At 41.2% G+C, this 20,847-nt stretch overlaps 1 protein-coding gene across 1 annotated transcript; it reads right to left on the bottom strand.

Annotated features, from left to right (window-relative positions):
• Positions 1-2,233: 2,233 nt before the first annotated feature.
• HNRNPA0 (heterogeneous nuclear ribonucleoprotein A0) lies at positions 2,234-5,353 on the bottom strand. The gene has a single exon (XM_027546426.1). It carries the CDS (start codon positions 4,720-4,722, stop codon positions 3,805-3,807), a length of 918 nt encoding a protein of 305 aa, XP_027402227.1. The 5' UTR covers positions 4,723-5,353; the 3' UTR covers positions 2,234-3,804.
• Positions 5,354-20,847: the final 15,494 nt, after the last annotated feature.

The following is a 20,847-nucleotide window of genomic DNA, read 5'->3' as shown; positions in this document are numbered from 1 at the left end:
TAATATGAGTAAGCCATCTCATCAACTAAGTGTATATGTGGTAAGCAAGAACATGACCTGCCATTCCAACAATCACTGCATTACTCATAATAGCAAGAAATGTCCATCAACCATTATGGAACGGCCATGCTATAGAACATTATACAGGCATTAAAGAGGATGAGGAAGGTCTATTTGTTCTGATATGAGAACGCCAATCATATAAACTGCTGAACTATTTCATCCTACTTTTAAAATGTAGGTACATACAAAAGAGTTTGCTGAACATACACCTATTAACAAGGATTGTCCTTGAGAAGAGGATTTCCTCTTTAGGGTTTTTACCATTCTTTGTTTAGTTTCTAAGCATTTATTTAAACGTTTAATTCTCATTTTTAAAAATACACCAGTCTCAACATTCAGTACAGTTCTTTCCTATTTCCTAGTAACATTGCCAAATGATACTTGGCAACATTTGACCAAACATGCAATGTTATAATTTTTAAAATAACAGGTAGAAAGGGAATTTTTATTGGAAAGAAGTTTTTACAACATTCACTTTTAATAGAAAACATTAGACAAAGGTACAGCAAAGCAACCTGCAATAAGACACTAAGGAAAACGCATTCATTATCTTACCCTGGTTTAGAGGCAATCTTTGTTGCTCCACTTAATTTAAAAAAAAAAAGCCTTCTAAAACAGGGAAGAGAAATTATATTCCCGGTAACCAAAATCTTAACACTGATGCAGTAAGTTGGTTAAAATAGAAGAAAGAGACTTACCCTCTTCTAAGTGCAAATACTGTCTTTTGGGGAATAATCCTTACATTACCTAGATGCAGTTTTGCTTAAATTGACTCAACATCCAAATGCCCACTTTTAATCAGCAAAAACATAGGTAATTCAGTTTAAAATGCAAATTCTCAAATTTGAGAGTATTAAGCACACTTAAGATAAACAAAGCTACAAATCAAACAACTGACACTACCATTTCTATTCCTGAGGTAACAGAAATAGCAAATTCTTAAGTATCCTCAATGCTTTAACCTAACTTGAAAACAAAAATTCATTATGAAGATTTAAATATTAAATCTGTTCTAAATCACTAAGCTACAGACCGAAGCAATCAGTATATCATTCTGATTTGTTACCACTATGAATGTCAACCGTTTGGAAGCTTTTTAAGACTTGAAATTACTATCAATCTTTCAAACCTCTTCCAACTAATGATTACCACTGAATTTTACTACAACACTGTAAATGCAGAAGTTCTTCACAACAGGAAGACAAAAAAAATTTATTTTGCTAATCTTTCAAAATTAGATTCAAGCATTGCACAAAAATTATATTCAATGCTGACCAGGTTCTGTACTACTTCCTCCCATGAAGTCTTGATTATATTTGAAGTAATAATGTTCAGGTAAATCTTACAGGTGAAAAAAGTGAAACCATAACAAACAAGTCCTACATGCCAAATCTGGAAAGACTAAAGACCTCTATTTCTGCCTTCACTGAATACCAATCCAGATAAGATATTTGTAAAGGTAGACACATGACAACAAAGCGATGATATACCATTAACACTAAGCCATTTTTCTAATTAGGAAATCCTTTTACATAACTTTTCACACATCACTACATGGGAAATACAAAATGACAATAACCTTATTAAATTCTGAAAACCCTCCAGAAGGTGACTATTCCAGTTGAACCAGAAGAAACAGATCTTCCTCCTAAAACTGAGTAAAACAGAAACACAATAATTATAATAAAAAACTTAAGATATCATTTTCTGTATCTTAGAGCCCTACTCTCTGCAAAAGCTAGACCAAATTACCACGTGAAGAAACGCAGTATGATGTATTTCAATAAGAGTGAAAACAGAAATTTAAACAAATTGTAAAACCATTTGTAATGCAAAACTTGACTATCTTTTTAATTTATTCCATATGCAAACATATCTATCCCATTTGTTGTAGAGGTACTAAAAGTACCAAGTATCAGCTACCCTTTGTCAAAGTGACTAAGGAAATGGCAACCCACTCCAGTACTCTTGCCTGGAAAATCCCATGGACGGAGGAGCCTGGTAGGCTACAGTCCATGGAGTCGCAAAGAGTCGGACACGACTGAGCGACTTCACTTTCACTAAGCAAAATTCCAAATATTTTACCGTATCAGTAAATCAAATGCAGGTACTAGATTAAAAGGTATTCTGAACCCACCCACCAGGTTATACATACTCTCACTCAATCATGTAAAGAATTGAATTCTTTATTTGTGATATCCATAAACGTTGCTATTCTATACGTCTATCCAGGAAGGCAATTTTCTCCTATACCATTGTTTTGTTTTGCTTTTTATAAACAACAACTTGAATTCTATTGCATGAAAGGGCTACAAATATACATTTGTTAACCAAGCAGAATACACAGATGTTTTGCTTTACAACTTGCACCTAAGATACCAGTACACGAAGCTGGTTCATTAGTTATCATAGCAATTTGGGGCCACTGCCCAAGCTATGCATAGCAGTTTTACAGTTTCAAACCTCATGTAGAAAGGGCAGTCGTGATATGGACCATTAACTACATTCCTGTAAAGCCCATCTTAGTTACAAGTAAATGTATAACCAAAGTCTGCACAGATTTTTGATGGCAAAACTTCTAAAATCTGATGCAACTGTCCTGAACAAGTTTTTAAACCAACTGTTTTGCAGATATACTGACATTCTGCCAGTAGATGGTGCCACAAAAGTAAGGGGAAGGATTTCCAGGAGGACAGCAGTTCAGCTATAGGGGGAAAAAAAAACATTTAAACCTGCTCTGAAAATACAAAAATGCACTTAAAGTTTGAGGGTAAAATATAACCCTTATTTGTAACCATTCATTACAGACAAACCAGTAAGAGGGATGAAATTAGGCCATCTGAATTTTTTAAAACAGTTTATATGAATGAAAACACATGCTTAACACAAACTATTTCTTTAGAACTACACAGTACATATTTTGAAGCAAATTCTCATAGAAGTGACCACCCATGTCAAGATGATAAGCAAATCACTTAGTACAAGAGATGGATGTAGGAAAAACTTTAAAGATTTTAAAAAGCCACATCCACCACTTCAAATGTTTTACCTGTAAGGGATAAAATTCAACACATCACTACCTGGGTAACAGCAAGAAGAAAAAAAAAACCTCACAGGACCTTTTAAAAGTTTCTCTAAATACACATTAAGAATTAACAAGAAAAATTACCCTTAAAACGGTACGGAATGGACCCTAGGAAAAAATGTTAGACATGTACGGTCAAACACAATGATTTATTAAAAATAAAACGTAAAAATGATTTTTGTACATATGCTTCCAAATTTCGGGCATGGGATCCAAGGAGATTTTATAGAAAACGCTGTAGCCAGATATCAAGTCCTTACAACAAAGTAAACTAAACCCCCCAACCCCCGCCCAGGTTTTGCTACAGAATCAGCAAGTTCACTCCCTCCCCCTCCCCCAAAAAAACACAAATTAAAACAAGACATTTTGCTAGTATAAAAACGACCAAAGTCCAAGTAATAATAAAAAAATAGAGTCCATCAATGACTGTAACACAAAAATGTGTATGTGGAGCCAAGTCCATCTTCAGAGGGAGAGACGAGAGAGGTGGCAGGCATATAGGGCAACACCCCCAAGGGTAAGCAGCCTTAGAAGTGGCTCCCCCAAGGGCAAAATGGGGAAAGCGGTGGGAGTGAAAAGGACTTAGGAGTTGACCCTAGGTGGGTGGTTGCGAAGAGCTACCCCTATAGCCACTCCCAAGCATTAAAAAGACATTTTTAGAAGGAGCTGCCTCCATACCCACCCCCACCGCCATAGCCACCTCTGTAAGGTCCACTGTTGCTGCGACCTCCCCAGCTGCTGCCTCCTCCGCCGCCGCCGCCGCCGCTCTTCATGGGCCCATAGGACGACTGGTGCTGGCTGTAGCTGCCGAAACCGCCGAAACCGTTACCGTAGTCGCTTCCACCGTAGGACGAACCGCCGCCGCCGCCGCCTCCGTAGGCGTTGTAGCCGCCGCCGCCACAGCCGTAACCACCGTAGCTGTTATAACCGCCGCCGCCGCCCTTAGACAGGCCGTTCTGGTCACGACCACCGCCCCGACCCCGGCCGCCGCGGCCGCCGCGGGAGGACCGAGAGCCGCCTCCGCCCCCACCGGAGTGGATATCCTCCTTGGGGACAGCCTTCTTCACCTCCACGCGATGGCCCTGGATCGGATGGAACTTGACCACCGCGGCCTTGTCTGCCGCGTCGTGATTCTGAAAATACACGAAGCCGAAGCCACGCTTCTTGCCGGACTGCTTGTCGGCAATAATCTCGGCCTTTTCCACGGTGCCAAACTGCGAGAAGTGCTCGATCAGGTCGCCCTCGGCCACGTCTCCCTTAAGGCCCCCGACAAAGAGCTTCTTCACCTTGGCGTGAGCACCGGGCCGCGCCGAATCCTCCCGGGACACCGCCCGCTTCAGCTCCACCGTGTTGCCGTCCACCGCATGAGGCGAGGCGGCCATGGCGGCATCGGCCTCCTCCACATTGGAGTAGGTCACGAAGCCAAAGCAACGGGAGCGCTTGGTCTGGGGGTTCACCACCACTACGCAGTCTGTCAGGGTCCCAAAGGCCTCAAAGTGGCCGCGCAGGCCGGACTCACTCGTCTGCACGTTGAGGCCGCCGATGAACAGCTTACACAGTTGGGAATTCTCCATCTCCACCGCCCGGGCCTTGCCCCCGCCCTGGGAGCTCCGAGGTTTCGCCGTCGCCGTGATGGTTGGCTAAGGTTTCTTCACAACTTGGGCCCAGCCGTCGCTGGAGCCGCCCCCGCCGGTCAGCGGCGGAAAAGGGAAGAAGGGAAAGGGAAGGGAAAAAGGAAGAGAGGAAGGGGGAGGGAAGGGGAGAGGTGCCGGCTAGAGGACGAGCCGAGGAAACTGGAAGGCAACCAAAGCCGCCGCTACCGCCACCTCCGCTCCCGTATCTGTGCACCACACAAAGAGGCCGCTGAACGCGCGCGCACCCTCCCCGAGGCGTGCGTCACCGCCGCGTACGGCAGCGCAGGGCAGTCCACCAATCCTCGCCTCGACCTCATTAGTCCCGCCTACCGCGCTGCAGCGCCGCTCTCGGTCACGGACTCCCCGCCCTCCGCGGTCTATTCAAGCCTTCGGCCTGCGCTGCTCCTGTTGCAGCCTTTACCGCTCTGCTTTCACTCCCAGGATCTTCAGTGCGCCCTCACTAGGGACTCTCTCTGCCCTTCGCGAACCTCTGCGATTCATTTGCCCCCAGCCCCCGCGGCTGTTCCCAGTGATTTTTCCCCCTCCCCTAGCCGTATCCCCTCGCCCAGCTCCGCAGTGGCGTTCGCGCCAGCCCCTTGAGAGACATGTCAGTTCAGCCAATCACAGCCATCCGCCTGCATCCACTTCCGTTTTCGGCAGCTGCTGGACGGGCGCGCTCCCCAGTGCGCGCTGGACTCGGCGCCCCCCGTGTGCAGAGTTTTCTTGCTACCCAAACGCCGCCTCCCGCCCTGGGCTTGCCGCGGGGGCGGGGCGGAGCGGGGCGCCGAGGGTGGTAGTGAGCGGGGACGCGCTGGGGGCCGTTCCCAACGGATGCGGCCTGGGGCGTCACGCGCGGGTTTTTTGAAAACTTGACTGTTGGGGTTAGGGTCTTGGATTTACCCGCCGCCTTTCGGCTGGGCCACTACACCTGGCGTCCTCGCCCCTCCCGTCCGCACAAAGATGGAGGGTAGGGGCCTGGTCGGGCAAGGCGGTTATTAACCGTTTGTAGTGGGCCAGAGGCGCGATTAGACAAACATTGGCACGTGGCCCTGCGCAAAAGCGAGCCCGAGGCCATGTGGAAGGACAGCAGCGCGCCGAAAGCGCTTCAGACTTTCCGACCTAGGCTTGGCGCGAGACCCCCGCTACCCCAGTGCTGTCAGTGGAACCCTCTTACGAGGCTCCTCTCAGCGGATGTTTTCATACTCCCCCGCTGTACACATCTTTTCATAGGCCCTGTTATCTGTACGAGCTTCCTTCCCAACTAAAATGTTAGGTTTTTTAAGGCGTTTTCAATCGGACTGGGAGCCAAGTTAAACACATGAACACTGTACTGTATGTAAGTATCGCACACCCTTGATAACTGCCATATTGACCCAGGTGGGAATACAAGAAACTTATAATGGCTTCCATCTACTGAAACTTTTGCCACATGTGTATGGCATGTGATGGAGAGCCCCAAAATCATGTAGCAAATTAGAAATTCCTCACTGTATCCTGGAATGGAATGTATTCAGAAATGATTAAAGAGGTAGAACTTGCACCGAATCACAGAGTCAAAGGCTAGATAAGATTTCTATAGAGAGTTTACCTGAACAAAATCTGGAGAAAATTTATAAGCTCCCAGGAGCAGAAAGTGGACCCGTTTGATTGGATCAGGAGGTTTTTGATAGAGAAAAACTAAGTTAGGCTGAGGTCTTGGTATTATGGAATGTCTTGAAATTTAGATTAAGGAGTATAAATACTAATTCAAAGGCATATAGATAGGCTTCAAGGTTTGGGGAGAAACTATGTCTCTATTACCTACAAACCGTGTAACCATCGAGTTGTGTGACTTTGGACAGGTCACCTAACCTTTTTAAAATTATAGATTTTATTATCTAAAATTAGAACATAAAACACCTACCCAATGTGGCAAAAATTAAATGAGATTCTGCATGTAAATGCAGAGCACAGTGCCTGGCACATAGTAAGTGCTCACTTTCTCAATTTATCCAATAACTACTATACCAAGGGTTGGGAACAGGGCAGTAAGCAACAGACAAAAATGTCTGCCCTCATGGAACGGACATTCTTGTGGGGAGAAGCAAACAATAAGAATGGTATATAGCATGTTAGATAGCAATAAATGCCATTGAAAAAATTCAAAGAGAAGGATAATAGCAAAGTATTACCTTATTACAAAACACAATTCAGATATGTCAGGACTTGCTAACCGACTGATGATAAATAATGAGGAAAATAAAAGCATTCCAGTGTTTGATATCTGGAAGCCTAAAACTGCCACATGATAGAACTACAAAAATCTAGGAAAAGAAACTATTTTAGAGGAAGTATGGGTGATGGTGAATATAGCTGTTAATGTTTAAGGTGAAACTGGGGTCTCGGGGCACTGTGTTCTGGGATGCCCAAGATTATAGCTCTCATGAAAGATCAGACCTGAAGAAGTTTATTTTAGAGTCACTCAAATAAATGTTAAACAGTAAAAGATGAATTTCTGAAACAGAATAAGACGGTAACTTATTTTGTCATCTAAACTGTAAATTCTAAAGTAACATTTTTTTCCTGTATTGTTTTAAAATAATCATCCACACAGTCTTATTGAGGATCTGTTACTGATGTAATTACTATTGACTAGAAAAGCTTCATAGAAGCATATGTCTAGTATAAGCCTTACCTATAGAAGGAGGGCAGACTTCCCTGTTGGCTGAGTAGTAAAGAATCCACCTGCCAATGCAGGAGGGGCAGGTTCAATCCCTGGGTCGGGAAGATACCCTGGAGAAGGAAATGGCAACCTATTCCAATATTCTTGCCTGGGAACTCCCATGATCAGAGGAGCCTGGCAGGCTACAGTCCATGGGGTCACAAAGAGTGGGACACAACTTAGCGACTAAACAACAACAGAAAGAGGGTAGGGATGATGGGAAACAACAAAGCATGTTTGAGAGACATTTAGAAAGTCAGGATAAGTCCAAGATAACTGGGATAGAAGACTCTTTTCAAGATTAGATTGGTAAAAGTAGGGACAGTGAATAAAGAGTATTATATAAACACTTAAATGATGCTGTCATTTTGCTACCTCTGAGATCATTCAGGTGGAAAAACAATTTTTTTCCTACTTTACCTTTTAGATCATTTCCTGAGTATGTTTCTTGGCTTTTCCTTGCTTACAAGTATCTCAGCCTTCCAAAACAAATGTTTAAAAATGCAACTGAAATTTAGACAACCTTTGCTTTCCATCCCTCCGGCAAGTGTGATAACAAGATCTAATTGAATATGATGTTTAAACAACTCAAAAGAACTGAACAGTAAAAAGGGTATATTTTACTGCACCTAATTATGGCAGAAAGTGAAGAGGAACTAAAAAGCCTCTCAGTGAAAGTGAAAGAGGAGAGTGAAAAAGTTGGCTTAAAGCTCAACATTCAGAAAACTAAGATCATGGCATCTGGTCCCATCACTTCATGGGAAATAGATGGGGAAACAGTGGAAACAGTGTCAGACTTTCTTTTGGGGGGGCTCCAAAATCACTACAGAGGGTGACTGCAGCCATGAAATTAAGACACTTACTCCTTGGAAGGAAAGTTATGACCAACCTAGATAGCATATTCAAAAGCAGAGACATTACGTTGCCAACAAAGGTCTGTCTAGTCAAGGCTATGGTTTTTCCAGTGGTCATGTATGGATGTGAGAGTTGGACTGTGAAGAAGGCTGAGCACCGAAGAATTGATGCTTTTGAACTGTGGTGTTGGAGAAGACTCTTGAGAGTCCCTTGGACTGCAAGGAAGTCCAACCAGTCCATTCTGAAGGACATCAGCCCTGGGATTTCTTTGGAAGGAATGATGCTAAAGCTGCAAGTCCAGTAATTTGGCCACCTCATGCGAAGAGTTGACTCATTGGAAAAGACTCTGATGCTGGGAAGGATTGGGGGCAGGAGGAGAAGGGGACGACAGAGGATGAGATGGCTGGATGGCATCACTGACTCGATGGATTTGAGTCTGGGTGAACTCTGGGAGTTGGTGATGGACAGGGAGGTCTGGCGTGCTGCAATTCATGGGGTCGCAAAGAGTTGGACACGACTGAGCGACTGAATTGAACTGAACTGAACTGAAAAGAGTAGATCTGAAAAGTTCTTATCACAAGAAAAAAATTGGAACTGTGATGACGGATGTTAACTCAAAATTACTGTGGTGATCATTTTGCAATATATATATTGCAAATATTATGTTGTACAGTTAAAATTAATAAAATGTTATGTGTCTAAATTATATCTCAATTAATTTTTAAAATTAATTTTAAAATAAAATACATGACCAAAAGCTTCTGGGTTTTTGTCCATCGGAGGAAAGTGACCCAGCGAGTGTAAGCCCTATGAATCTACTTTATCCTCCTTCTGTACACTCATACACACATGGATAACTGTGCAGGCTGAACACTATCTTGAAAAAAGATATATCACCTTTGTCTTGGGACCAGATCCACATGAGCAATTCCAAATAAACTTGGAATCCTTACATGTGAAACTAAACTTTAGTAATAACATATTTAATTGCCAACCATCTGGGTGGGAAGTTGGGAAAAGATGAGCAGAATTAAAGGATGTTATGGACTGAATGTGTCCCCCAAAATTCATATGATGAGGCCTAATCCCCAGTGTGCTGGTATGTGGAGGCAGGGACTTTGGAAAGTATGGGATTAGTGCCCTTATAAAAAGACCCCAAAGAGCTTTCTAGCTCTCCTTCCATCATGTGAGGACACAGCAAGAAGATGGCCATTTATAAACTGGGAAGTGAGCCCTCACCAGATACTGAATCTGCCAGCACCTTGGTCTTAGACGTCTCAGCCTCTACAAATATGAGAAATTTTGGTTGTTTATTGATGCTTTTGAACTGTGGTGTTGGAGAAGACTCTCGAGAGTCCCTTGGACTGCAAGGAGATCCAACCAGTCCATTCTGAAGGAGATCAGCCCTGGGATTTCTTTGGCAGGAATGATGCTAAAGCTGAAACTCCAGTACTTTGGCCACCTCATGAGAAGAGTTGACTCATTGGAAAAGACTCTGATGCTGGGAGAGATTGGGGCAGGAGGAGAAGGGGACAACAGAGGATGAGATGGCTGGATGGCATCACTGACTCGATGGACGTGGGTCTGAGTGAACTCCAGGAGTTGGTGATGGACAGGGAGGCCTGGCATGCTGCGATTCATGGGGTCGCAGGGAGTCAGACACGACTGAGCAACTGAACTGAAGTGAACTGAATAAGTCACCAAGTCTATGGTATTTTCATTATATTGGCCCAAATAGACTAAGACAGAGGACTTAACAAATTGATGTTTCTCAGACTCCCTCTTTGTAAAGAACACACACCCAAGTACAAACATACCCACAGATTCACACACACAATATGAGCCTTCCAACTTAAAAACATTTAGGACATTCTATTTTCATTTATTCATCATTCCACTTAATTCATTCATGGGCTAGATGCTGTAAATAAAGTCTCAAGCCTCTCAAGAGGTCAACAGTCTTGGAAAAGAGGGGAAATCAATGACAGTAATAACAATAACAGAGAAGTACAACAGATGTTGCAAACATAGTGTGTTGAGATAGAAATGGACAGAAACCCAAAGTTCAGCAAATTCTCCTAATAGAAGGTAACTTCAGAAGTAGGTTTAAGAGTTAGTTAGGCATACAAGAAGGTAATAGCATTTCAAGTACAAGAAACAATGTGCATACATGTTAAGTTTGGAGTCACACAAGTAAATGATCAAGGCTCTGACAGTGTGGGCTTCCTGGTAGCTCAACTGGTAAAGAATCTGCCTGCAATGCAGGAGACCCCAGTTTGATTCTTGGGTTGGGAAGATTCCCTGGGGAAGGGATAGGCTACCCACTCTAGTATTCTTGGTCTTCCCTGGTGGCTCAAACAGTAAAGAATCCCCCTGCAACGAGGGAGACCTGGGTTTGATCCCTGGGTTAGGAAGATCCCCTGGAGGAAGGCATAACAACCCACTCCAGTATTCTTGCCTGGAGAATCCCCATGGACAGAGGAGCCTGGCGGACTACAGTCCATGGGGTTGCAAAGAGTCGGGCACAACTGAGTGACTAAGCAGAGCACAACATAGCACATGACAGTGTACGGTATATTGGCTTGTTGCTGCTGTAACAAATTACCACAAACTCATTGCCTTAAAAAACACAAATTTATTATCTTACAGTAAGGAAATCAGACAGATGTCTCACTATGCTAAAATCAATGTGCTGGCAGGGCTGTGTTCCATTTCAACTTCTAGTTTTAGCTTATAGTATTGTTCGAAATGTGTATAACAGTTTAATAAAGCTTTTCTTCCTCACTAGGAGCAAAGAAGGCAGCAGTCTGCAAGCCAGAAAGAGAGGTTTCACCAAAAACTAATTCTGACAGCACCTTGATCTTGGACTTCTAGCCTCCAGAGTTGTGAGAAAATGAAACTGTTGTTGAAGCCACCCAGTGTGTGGCACTTTGTGATGGCAGCCCTAGCAAATACTGCAGTACCCACCTAGAAATGACGTGCTCTCAGCGTCCATTATTCAGGGAGTCAGACCTAACTCATCTGTTCCTGCAAAGCTTCCTATCACATCTTGCCTAGGTAAGATTACACCAGATTTACTGTTTAACCTACGAATTCCATAACAAGGTCACAGAATCGCATTCCTTTAAAATTACATAAATTATTCATCATTTGGTTTTGAATTTTATGACTTTTATTTCTATTACTCTTAAAGTTGCAATAAGAACTTCAACTTTTAAATATTCATTTTCTTCAGCAAAATTTATACTGGATATTTTCCTCTCCATGAGACATGTAAAAATGAAGTTTTAAAATCTTACCTGTTAAGTCCATTTCAACTTCTAGTTTTAGCCTACAGTATGGTTCAAAATGTGTGTAACTGCTTAATAAAGCTTCTCTTCCTCACTTATATAAAAAGTAAAATGTGTTCATTGAGATCAAACTTCCATTAACCTAAAGAGTGGCAACTCAGAGTAAGATTTAATTTGTGAAATGTTCAATACTCAAGACCTGTGAATTAAGTAACATTCATACCACCATATATATTTTGAGTCCTTAGGAATCTGATCCTACCTAATTTCTAATTATACACTAAAGAGAATAAAGAACAGCTTAGTCTACTCAGTAAGCTGTAAGAGTGGTATTCAGTTGTAGTTGGTCAGTGAGTTCAGATTATGTATAAAGCCTTTCTGGATCATTCAGGATCTAAACATTTTTAGTTAAATGGTATTTGCTATCATAATTTCAATACATTAATATTAGAGAAAGGAAATTACACGCATCCTTTTTTTTTTTCAAATAAAACTAGAAAAGCAGTGAAAAAAATAAAATAATTAGCCAAGATTTATACAAGCAACATTATATAAATGATTAGCATCTATGAAGGAGAAGGCAATGGCACCCCACTCCAGTACTCTTGCCTGGAAAATCCCATGGACGGAGGAGTCTGGTCAGTCCATGGCGTCGCTAAGAGTCGGACACGACTGAGCGACTTCACTTTCACTTTTCACTTTTATGTATTGGAGAAGGAAATGGCAACCCACTCCAGTGTTCTTGCCTGGAGAATCCCAGGGACGGGGGAGCCTGGTGGGCTGCCGTCTATGGGGTCATGCAGAGTCGGACATGACTGAAGTGACTTAGCAGCAGCAGCAGCATCTATGAAATCAAGACTCAAATGCTTCCTGAGGAACCTATTCCATATGATAATCACTGAAAGAGATCTCTCAGTAAATTTAGCAGTGATTTATTTTCTTGGGATAGACTATTTGTACAGCATAATTTACCTGAAATCTGTTTTACTTTGCTGCCCAGGATTCTAAATATGGTCAATTTTCCAGCCTCTGAAATAACATAGAAAGCACTTTTCATCCATAGGAATCAAATAAAGGAATTTCTTTCAAGGATTAAAATTGTATATAATTCAGTTCAAATTCTAATAATTTTCTAATTCCCATCATTGGTTTTGGGAGGATTTATTTTTCACCAAGCTCTGATATGATTATCCACTGCATACAGCCAAAATATATACTAATACAATTTCTAAGTTTCATCACAAGGTTTTAATAATGGTTTTGTAAAAACACTGAACTGATCTTACAGGCACATTCAAAAGTTCTACGAAAAATAAGTCCCATTATATCTAAGCATTTAATGTCAATAAAGCTCCTTTATAACCCTGTATCTCTACTTTAAAATAATCTTACTATACATTCTAGAATCACAAGAAGCATAGAGCATGAAGAAATTTATTTTAGGTTATCCATTCCAAAACTTCCATGTGCAGATGTGGTCCAGAGACTTAAAATGACATGCCCAGGGCCACACAGATGGGTAGTGGCAAAGTTACAAAGTCTAATCTGCAGTCAACTGACTTCTTCATATATGGCTAAGACTGTAACACTTTTCCTTGTATGGTTTCTGGATAGGCTTTCTTCTTTGGAAAATAAAAACATCATTAATGAAGGAGTTGGATTGTCATTCTGTCCTTTTAGTCATCATTTATCCAAAGTCTAATGAAGTAGGCTCAATTCAGAGCTCAATTTCACCTGGCTCAAATTAAAAGAAATATTAAGTTTGGGTATTTGAATGACAATTTGCATCTGAAAGATAAAGCTGTAATAAAACTGGAATTAAACCAGTCTTCACCCCATTGCTGCTCTCTGGCCCAAGTCAGTCGCAGGAGTACTGGGGAAATGTAGAGAACAGAAAGGGACCTGCATCTATCAAATGTGGGGCTAGCTGTTTCCTTCCTTCCTACCACTTCAGCTTCTGGGGCAGAAAAAAGTAATAGAAAACTAAGCTTGTTGAGGCATCCTGAGTCCATCTAGCGTTAATTTCTGGAGGCACATATCAAACTGAAATAGCTGTTTTGCAGAAAAGATACAATGAAAGACTTAAACAGAATATTTCTGGGGGAAAGAATTCTTTTCATGTGTAAGTATCTCCCCTAGATCTTGCAAGCTAGAAATGTGTACAGTGAGTATTAAAGTTACTTCATAGTCTAGGAGATAGAAGTATCATAGTCCTTTTCTTTTATCAAATCTCATTTTAAGCCACCACTCCTCAAGTTGATAGAAATTTAACCTCAATCAATACTAGGGTCAAGTGCTATTCCTAGGACAAAGACTTCAGGTTATACACAGTACACTACTTAGGGACAGTCCTCTGATCTTTGGTCCAGATTGGTCCCTGCTGACAGGCTTTTTACCCAAGACTACAGGGTCCCTTGCAGGAAGGTGACTGCTGTTTCCTGAAACTCGCCTCTCAGCTTGAGCCGGGACTCTTTTTTTTTTTTTTTTTTTTCACCAAAACTAGCAATCCCAATCCCAAAGGTTCAGCTTCCCACTATATCACAAAGCCTCTCTATGCTGAGAAGAGGTTGCATCCCCAGGGGGTTACAAAAGAGCAGCACAGAGGGACTGGATGCTGGACCCTGCTACTCCATGGAGCCCTCCTTCCCCAAATAAATCTCTCTTTGGGGTCTCCATAGTAGACTCTCACTCTGAGGCTCTTGCCTGTCTCTCCTCTCCTCTGGGAATACCTGGCAAAAGCCCTTTAATAAGTTCAGGCTTTCTTTTTTTCTTCTTTTTAAAAAAAATTTTATCTCTTTATTCCAACAAATAAACAATAAGAATGCATGAATCATAGTATCACTAAGTTTGAGACTAAACATCAAAACTTGACTGTCTTCTTTCTTTTAAGGCAGAACTAAAGGATGAGATTTTTATTTAAATTTAACTTTTTATCTTATATTGGAGTATGGTTGATTAACAATACTGTGCTAGCCTCAGGTGTACAACAAAGTGATTCAGCCACATGCATGTATGTATCCATTCTTTCTCAAATTCCCCTCCCATCTAGGTTGCAGAGTTCCCTGTGCTACACAGTAGGTTCCTGTAGGCTTTAAAAAACAAAAGGGGTTTCAACTTCTGCATTGGTCCTGCTGAACAAAAGCTCAAAAAAAGAAAGTAGAAAAATATTTTTGGAATAGGGCAGGAAAACAGAATAAAAAGCAAACTGATATTTCAATGAATCATCCTATAACATATGTCTATTGTAAGGTATCCTTTTTCTTATTAACACATTATTTGAAAGCAGATTTGATACAACAGAGGCTGCATTTTCCATCCCTCTTCATGTTTCTGAGGAGGGCCTCCTGCAGGCACAAGTCTAGGGCAATTTGTGACTGAATTCTGAGCACAAGAAGCATCCTTGTGCAGTTTTTAGACAAATGGTTATCTGTACCAGTTAGGGAGCATCCTCCTTGACACTTTGCTCTTGGTTGTCAGTTTTAGGGTCATAGAAGTGAGTACATCTCCTACGTCAGTGAATGTTACCATCAATCATCTGAGGGTGTTAGATGTCTTCTCTTTTGACAGCTGCCCCATCATCAATTTCATACTCTCCAGATGTGCTGAACTGCTTGCAATTCTCATAAAAGTCATGTTCTCTGAGCTCCAGGCCTTTGCATATGTGACTCCCTCTGCCTAAAATAACGTTCCGCAGCCTTTTTTCATGTTGCAGACAAAAAAAAAAAAAGAGAGATAATGTTTATATAACAGGGACAAACTGGAAGGAATTTGGAATTACCTATATGGGCCTTGTTAGAAGAAAATTCAACAGAGAAGATATTTAATAAGATATGAAGGACTTCCCTGGTAGTCCCTTCCCTTAACCTATCTGCAATGCAGGAGACCTGGGTTCAATCCCTGGGGCAGGAAGATCACCTAGAGAAGAGAATGGCAAGCCACTCTGTATTCTTGCCTGGAAAATCCTATGGACAGAGGAGCCTGGGGGGGGGGGGGCGCTATAGTCCATGGGGTCACAAAGTGTTGGACATGACTGAGCAACTAACACTTTCACTTTTTACCTTCCCTGGTGATACAGTGGATAAGAATCCACCTGCCAGTGAAGGGGACATGAGTTTGATCCCTGGTCCAGGGAGGATGCCACTAAGCCCTTACACCACAACTACTTAGCTTGCCCTCTAGAGCCTGCAAGCTGCAATTACAGAAGCTCACGAGCCTAGAACCTGTGCTCTGCAATGAGAAGCCCCCTCAATGAGAAGACCATGCACTGCAACAAAGAGCAGCCCCCACCACTGCAACTAGAGAAAGTCCACGTGCAGCAACAGAGACCCAGCACAACCAAAAATAGATAAATAAATTATAAAAAATAAAAATAAGATACCAAAACATTTTAATGAGAAACTTTAGCTTGCTCATTTAAACATAACTTTATTCTTTTCATGTTAAAATAATCCCAAATTTGAAAAAGAATTTCAATGATAATACTATATATTACTTTCTCCTTGAGAGTAAATTACCAGCATGGTACTCCAGTGGCCATGATAACCAGATGCCCCCTTCACTTCACTCAGTCTCCAACATCTTGGGCCAGGCTGCTGCTGTCACCACCATCTTGTGTGGACAACCTCCTTACCTCTCTCAAGCTCCCAACAATCAAAGGCTACTACCATCCTCCCTCTCAGTTCACTTGGACTCTGATATACCATGCCAGGCAGCCAACAGTGCTCCACACTCCAATGCAGATGCCTACACTGCAAACCCTACTGAGTGATTTTTCAATCGGATTATTTAGGAAGAATGAAAAGAAGGTAGGAAGATTGTAAGGTAGAAAAACAGGGAGGAAGAGAAGAAGGGAAGGATATAGGGAAGATCAGAGGGAAGAAGGGAAGCGGGGAAGAAGAAAAAGGGAAGGAATAAAACTGGTTTTATAACTGAAATGGCCAGGTAGTTCTCTTCAATTTTTGACAATCACCATCCACAGGAAACTTTATTTATGGGTAGGTAGATGAAAATATAAAACATCTTTTATAACCATTCTAAAATGAACCACAACTGAAATCACACTGTAAAAAATCTAGTATTTCTGCATTTTCTTTTACTGGCAAATGAAAACATTCCAGACAGAGGGAACAACTAGTGTAAAGATCCCAAGGGAGAAAGTAGTATTCCAGTGAGCTAGAGATTACTGACAGAGCAAGAGAGTAACAGGGGAGATTTCTTCTGCAAAAGGATTTCCAGTTCAATCAAACTTTTTTTTTTTTTTTTTTTTTTCAAACTTTTCATTATTAAGACTTTTAAAGTAGTGAAGTTCTATTTGACATCTATACTGTAGACTATAGTTACACTGTAGTTACCCTTAGATCCTGCTGAAAGTATATATCCCAAATGTAGAGACAAAAGTATCTGATTTATATATGAAGATAATAATTCAGGGCCACCATCCCAAGCTGTGTCCACCAGGATCCTCTGCTTCATATTCCAGACCCCTATACACTATACTCACTGGACTCTTGGATCACTATGGGTTCCATTGACTCCACTGTCTCTTGTCCCTAACAGGCAGCAGCTGACTCCTGAACATCCTTGGGCCCCACTCAGCATCTAGCATAACAACAGTAAATGCCAGATATCCTTAAAAATACTTCCTATTTGCGAGGATAAAGAATCTTGTGGCCAAACACTGATCCATCACAAATACCCTCTAAGGAGTTCAGCATAGGAATGCTCTTGTCACTTTGCCAGGTTGTACCTGAGTATATCAAGGGCTGAAGTGATTAACATCTGCTGCATGCCTATAATCCATGTGAAACAAACTAACGGGATATTTTTGGCTTCTTTTTCTTCCCTTTCGTGCCTAGACAACTCTTATTCTTATTCAGAACTCAGTTTAGAAGTTCAAAGTCATTCATTCATTCATTTAATTAACAAATATTTTAAAAGAGAAATTAAGAAAATAATCCAATTTTCAATTTCATCAAAAAGAATAAAATACCTAGGAATAAATTTAACCAAAGAGGTAAAAGACCTGTACACTGAAAATTATAAGCCACTGATGAAAGAAATTTAAGACACAAATAAATGGAAATATATTCTGTGGTCATGGATTGGAAGAATTGATATTGTTAAAATGTCTACACTCGCCAAAGCAATCTATAGATAACAATGCAACCCATATCAAAATTCCAATGACATTTTTCACAGGAATAGATCAAACAATCCTAATATTTCTATGAAATTACAAAATGTCCTGAATAACCAAAGCAATTTTGAGAAAGAAGAACAAAGCTAGAGGCATCATAATTTGTGGTTTCAAACTATACTAAAATCCAAAAAATAGGGTGTTGGCATAAAAACAGACACACAGATTAATGAAACAGAATAGAGTTCAGAAATAAACCCATGCATATGTGGTTAATTAATTTACAATAAAGGAGTCAACAATAAAGTACAGTCTCTTCAATAAACAGTACTGGGAAAACTGGGTAGTCATATGCAAAAGAATGAACCTGGACCACTATCTAACATTCACAAAAGTCAACTCAAAATGGATTAAAGACTTGAATATAAGACCTGATAATAAAAAGAAAGCATATGGAGTAAGCTCCCTGACATCAGTCTTCATAATAATTTTTTGGATTTGACACCAAAAGCAAAAGTAAGTGGAACTACATCAAACTAAAAAGCTTTTGCACAGTAAAGAAAGCCATCAACAAAATGAAGAGGAAACCTACAAAATGGAAGAAAATATTTGCAAAATCATTTATCTAATAAGGGGTTAAGACCTGAAATATGTAAAGAACTTATACAGCTCAACAGAAATAAACAAAACAATTTGATTTGTAAAAGGGCAGAGGATCTGAATAGACATTTTTCCATAAAAGACATACAAATAGCTAACAGGTACATTAAAAGATGCTCAACATCACTAATCATCAGGGAAATGCAAATCAAAGCCACAATGAACTATCACCTCACACCTGTTAGAATAGTTGTCATCACAAAGAAAAGAAATAAGTTTTGACAAATATGTACAGAAAAAGGAACTCTTATATACTGTTGGTAGGAATGTAAATTGATGCAACCAATTCAGAAAACAGTACGGGGGTTCCTTGCAAAATAAAAAATAGAACTACCATATCATCCAGCAATTTTACCTGTGAGAGAAACAAAATCACTATCTCAGAAATATATGTGCACTCCCATACTCACTGCAGCATTATTTACAATAGCCAAGATGAAGAAACAACTAAATGTAAACTGATAGATGAATGGATAAAGAAAATGTGGTGTGTATATATACACATAGTGGAAATTTTTCTAGCCATAAAAAAGAATTAAATTGTGTTCACAGATGGATCTTGAGGGAATTATGCTAAGTGAAATAAGTCAGAGAAAAACAAATACTGTATGACCTCATCTATATATGAAGTTTAAGAAAAATAAAACAAACACAGATACAGAGAACATATTAGTGGTTGCCAGAAGTAGGGGGTCGGAGAAGGCAATGGCACCCCACTCCAGTGCTCTTGCCTGGAAAATCCCATGGACAGAGGAGCCTGGTGGGCTGCAGTCCATGGGGTCGCTAAGAGTCAGACACGACTGAGCGACTTCACTTTCACTTTTCACTTTCATGCATTGGAGAAGGAAATGGCAACCCACTCCAGTGTTCTTGCCTGGAGAATCCCAGGGACGGGGGGAGCCTGGTGGGCTGCCGTCTATGGGGTCGCACAGAGTTGGACATGACTGAAGCAACTTAGCAGCAGCAGCAGAAGTAGGGGGTATGGGGAGAGTGGAATACGTAAAAGTGGTCAAAAGGTGCTGGGGACGTAGCATGGTGACCATAGTTAACAACTGTTGTTTCACTAAGTCGTGTCTGACTCTTGTGACCCCCATGGACTGTAGCCCACCAGGCTCCTCTGTCCGTGGGATTTCCTAGGCAAGAATACTGGAGTGGGTTGCCATTTCCTTCTCCAGGGCATTTCCCCAACCCAGGGATCGAACCCACATTTCCTGCTTGGCAGGCGGATACTTTACTGCTGAGACACCTAAGAAAACTGAATTCACTCAGTTGTGTCTGACTCTTTGTGACCCCATGGACTGTAGCCTACGAGGCTCCTCCATCCATGGAGTTTTCCAGGCAAGAGTACTGGAGTGGGTTGCCAATTCCTTCTTCGTGGGATCTTCCCAACGCAGGGATCGAACCCACGTCTCCCGCATTGCAAGCGGACGCTTTTACCATCTGAGGCACCAGGGAAGCTCACTGTATATTTGAAAGTTACCAATAGGGTAGATCTTAAAAGTCCTCATGAGAAGAAAAAAAACAAAAAGATGTATCTATGTGTGGTGATGGATATTAACTAAACTTATTTTGGTGATCATTTCATAATATACACATACAGATTGTACACCTAAAACTAGTACAATGTTTTATGTCAATTACATCTCAATAACATTTTTTTAAGAGCAAATATTTTAAAAGTGTCTGTTAAATTCTGAGAATGTAGCCCTGAACAAGATAGACAAAGCCCTGATTGCAAGGATTTTACAGCTAGTAAAGCAGGTACTGGGAGAGCACACAGACAACAGATAAACACACAAAAAAATTAGAAATGATAGGTACAGAAACACAGGAAGCCAGTCATGTGAAGAACCAGGGAAGAACATTCCAGACAGAAGGAACAGCTAGTGTGAAGGTCTCAAGGAAGAAAGAAGACCAGTGGGGTGCATCCTGCTGACAGAAGAGTGGCAGGAAATGAGGACAGAGATCTAGCAAGGGCTAGATCATGCAGGGCCATAAGCCAGGCACACAAGTTTAGATTTTAAGAGCAATAGAAACCACTCACAGATTTTAAACAAGGAGGTTCCATGATGTGACGACTTAAAATTTAAAAGATGACTGGTGGCTACATGAATTATGAACTGTAGGATAGAAGCAGGGAAACCAGTAGGGGTCCTCCATAGTAATCCAGGGAAGAGACAAGGATATCTGAGACTAGGCCAGTAGTAGTATCAGCAGACATGAAAACAAAGAGTTGAATTCAAATACACTATGGTAGCAGAGTTAAAAGAAACTTGCTGATGGACATGATATAGGGTATAAGAGAGTAAGAATCATCAAGAATGGTTCATAGCCTTCTGGCTTGAACAAGCATGTAGACAGAATCCCACTTACTGATATTTGGAAGACTGGGAGAAGATGCAGGTCTACGGGTGAAATCACAA

Source organism: Bos indicus x Bos taurus, chromosome 7 (assembly GCF_003369695.1).
Source record: "Bos indicus x Bos taurus breed Angus x Brahman F1 hybrid chromosome 7, Bos_hybrid_MaternalHap_v2.0, whole genome shotgun sequence".
In the NCBI taxonomy this organism is placed as follows: Eukaryota; Metazoa; Chordata; class Mammalia; order Artiodactyla; family Bovidae; genus Bos; species Bos indicus x Bos taurus.
The sequence above is the reverse complement of the archived record's forward strand: the minus strand, read 5'-3'. Positions and strand labels throughout refer to the sequence as shown.

What these genes read in the sequence shown, in the direction of transcription:
- HNRNPA0 (XM_027546426.1), bottom strand. Translation starts at nt 4,722, where the DNA reads ATGGAGAATTCCCAACTGTGTAAGCTGTTCATCGGCGGCCTCAACGTG.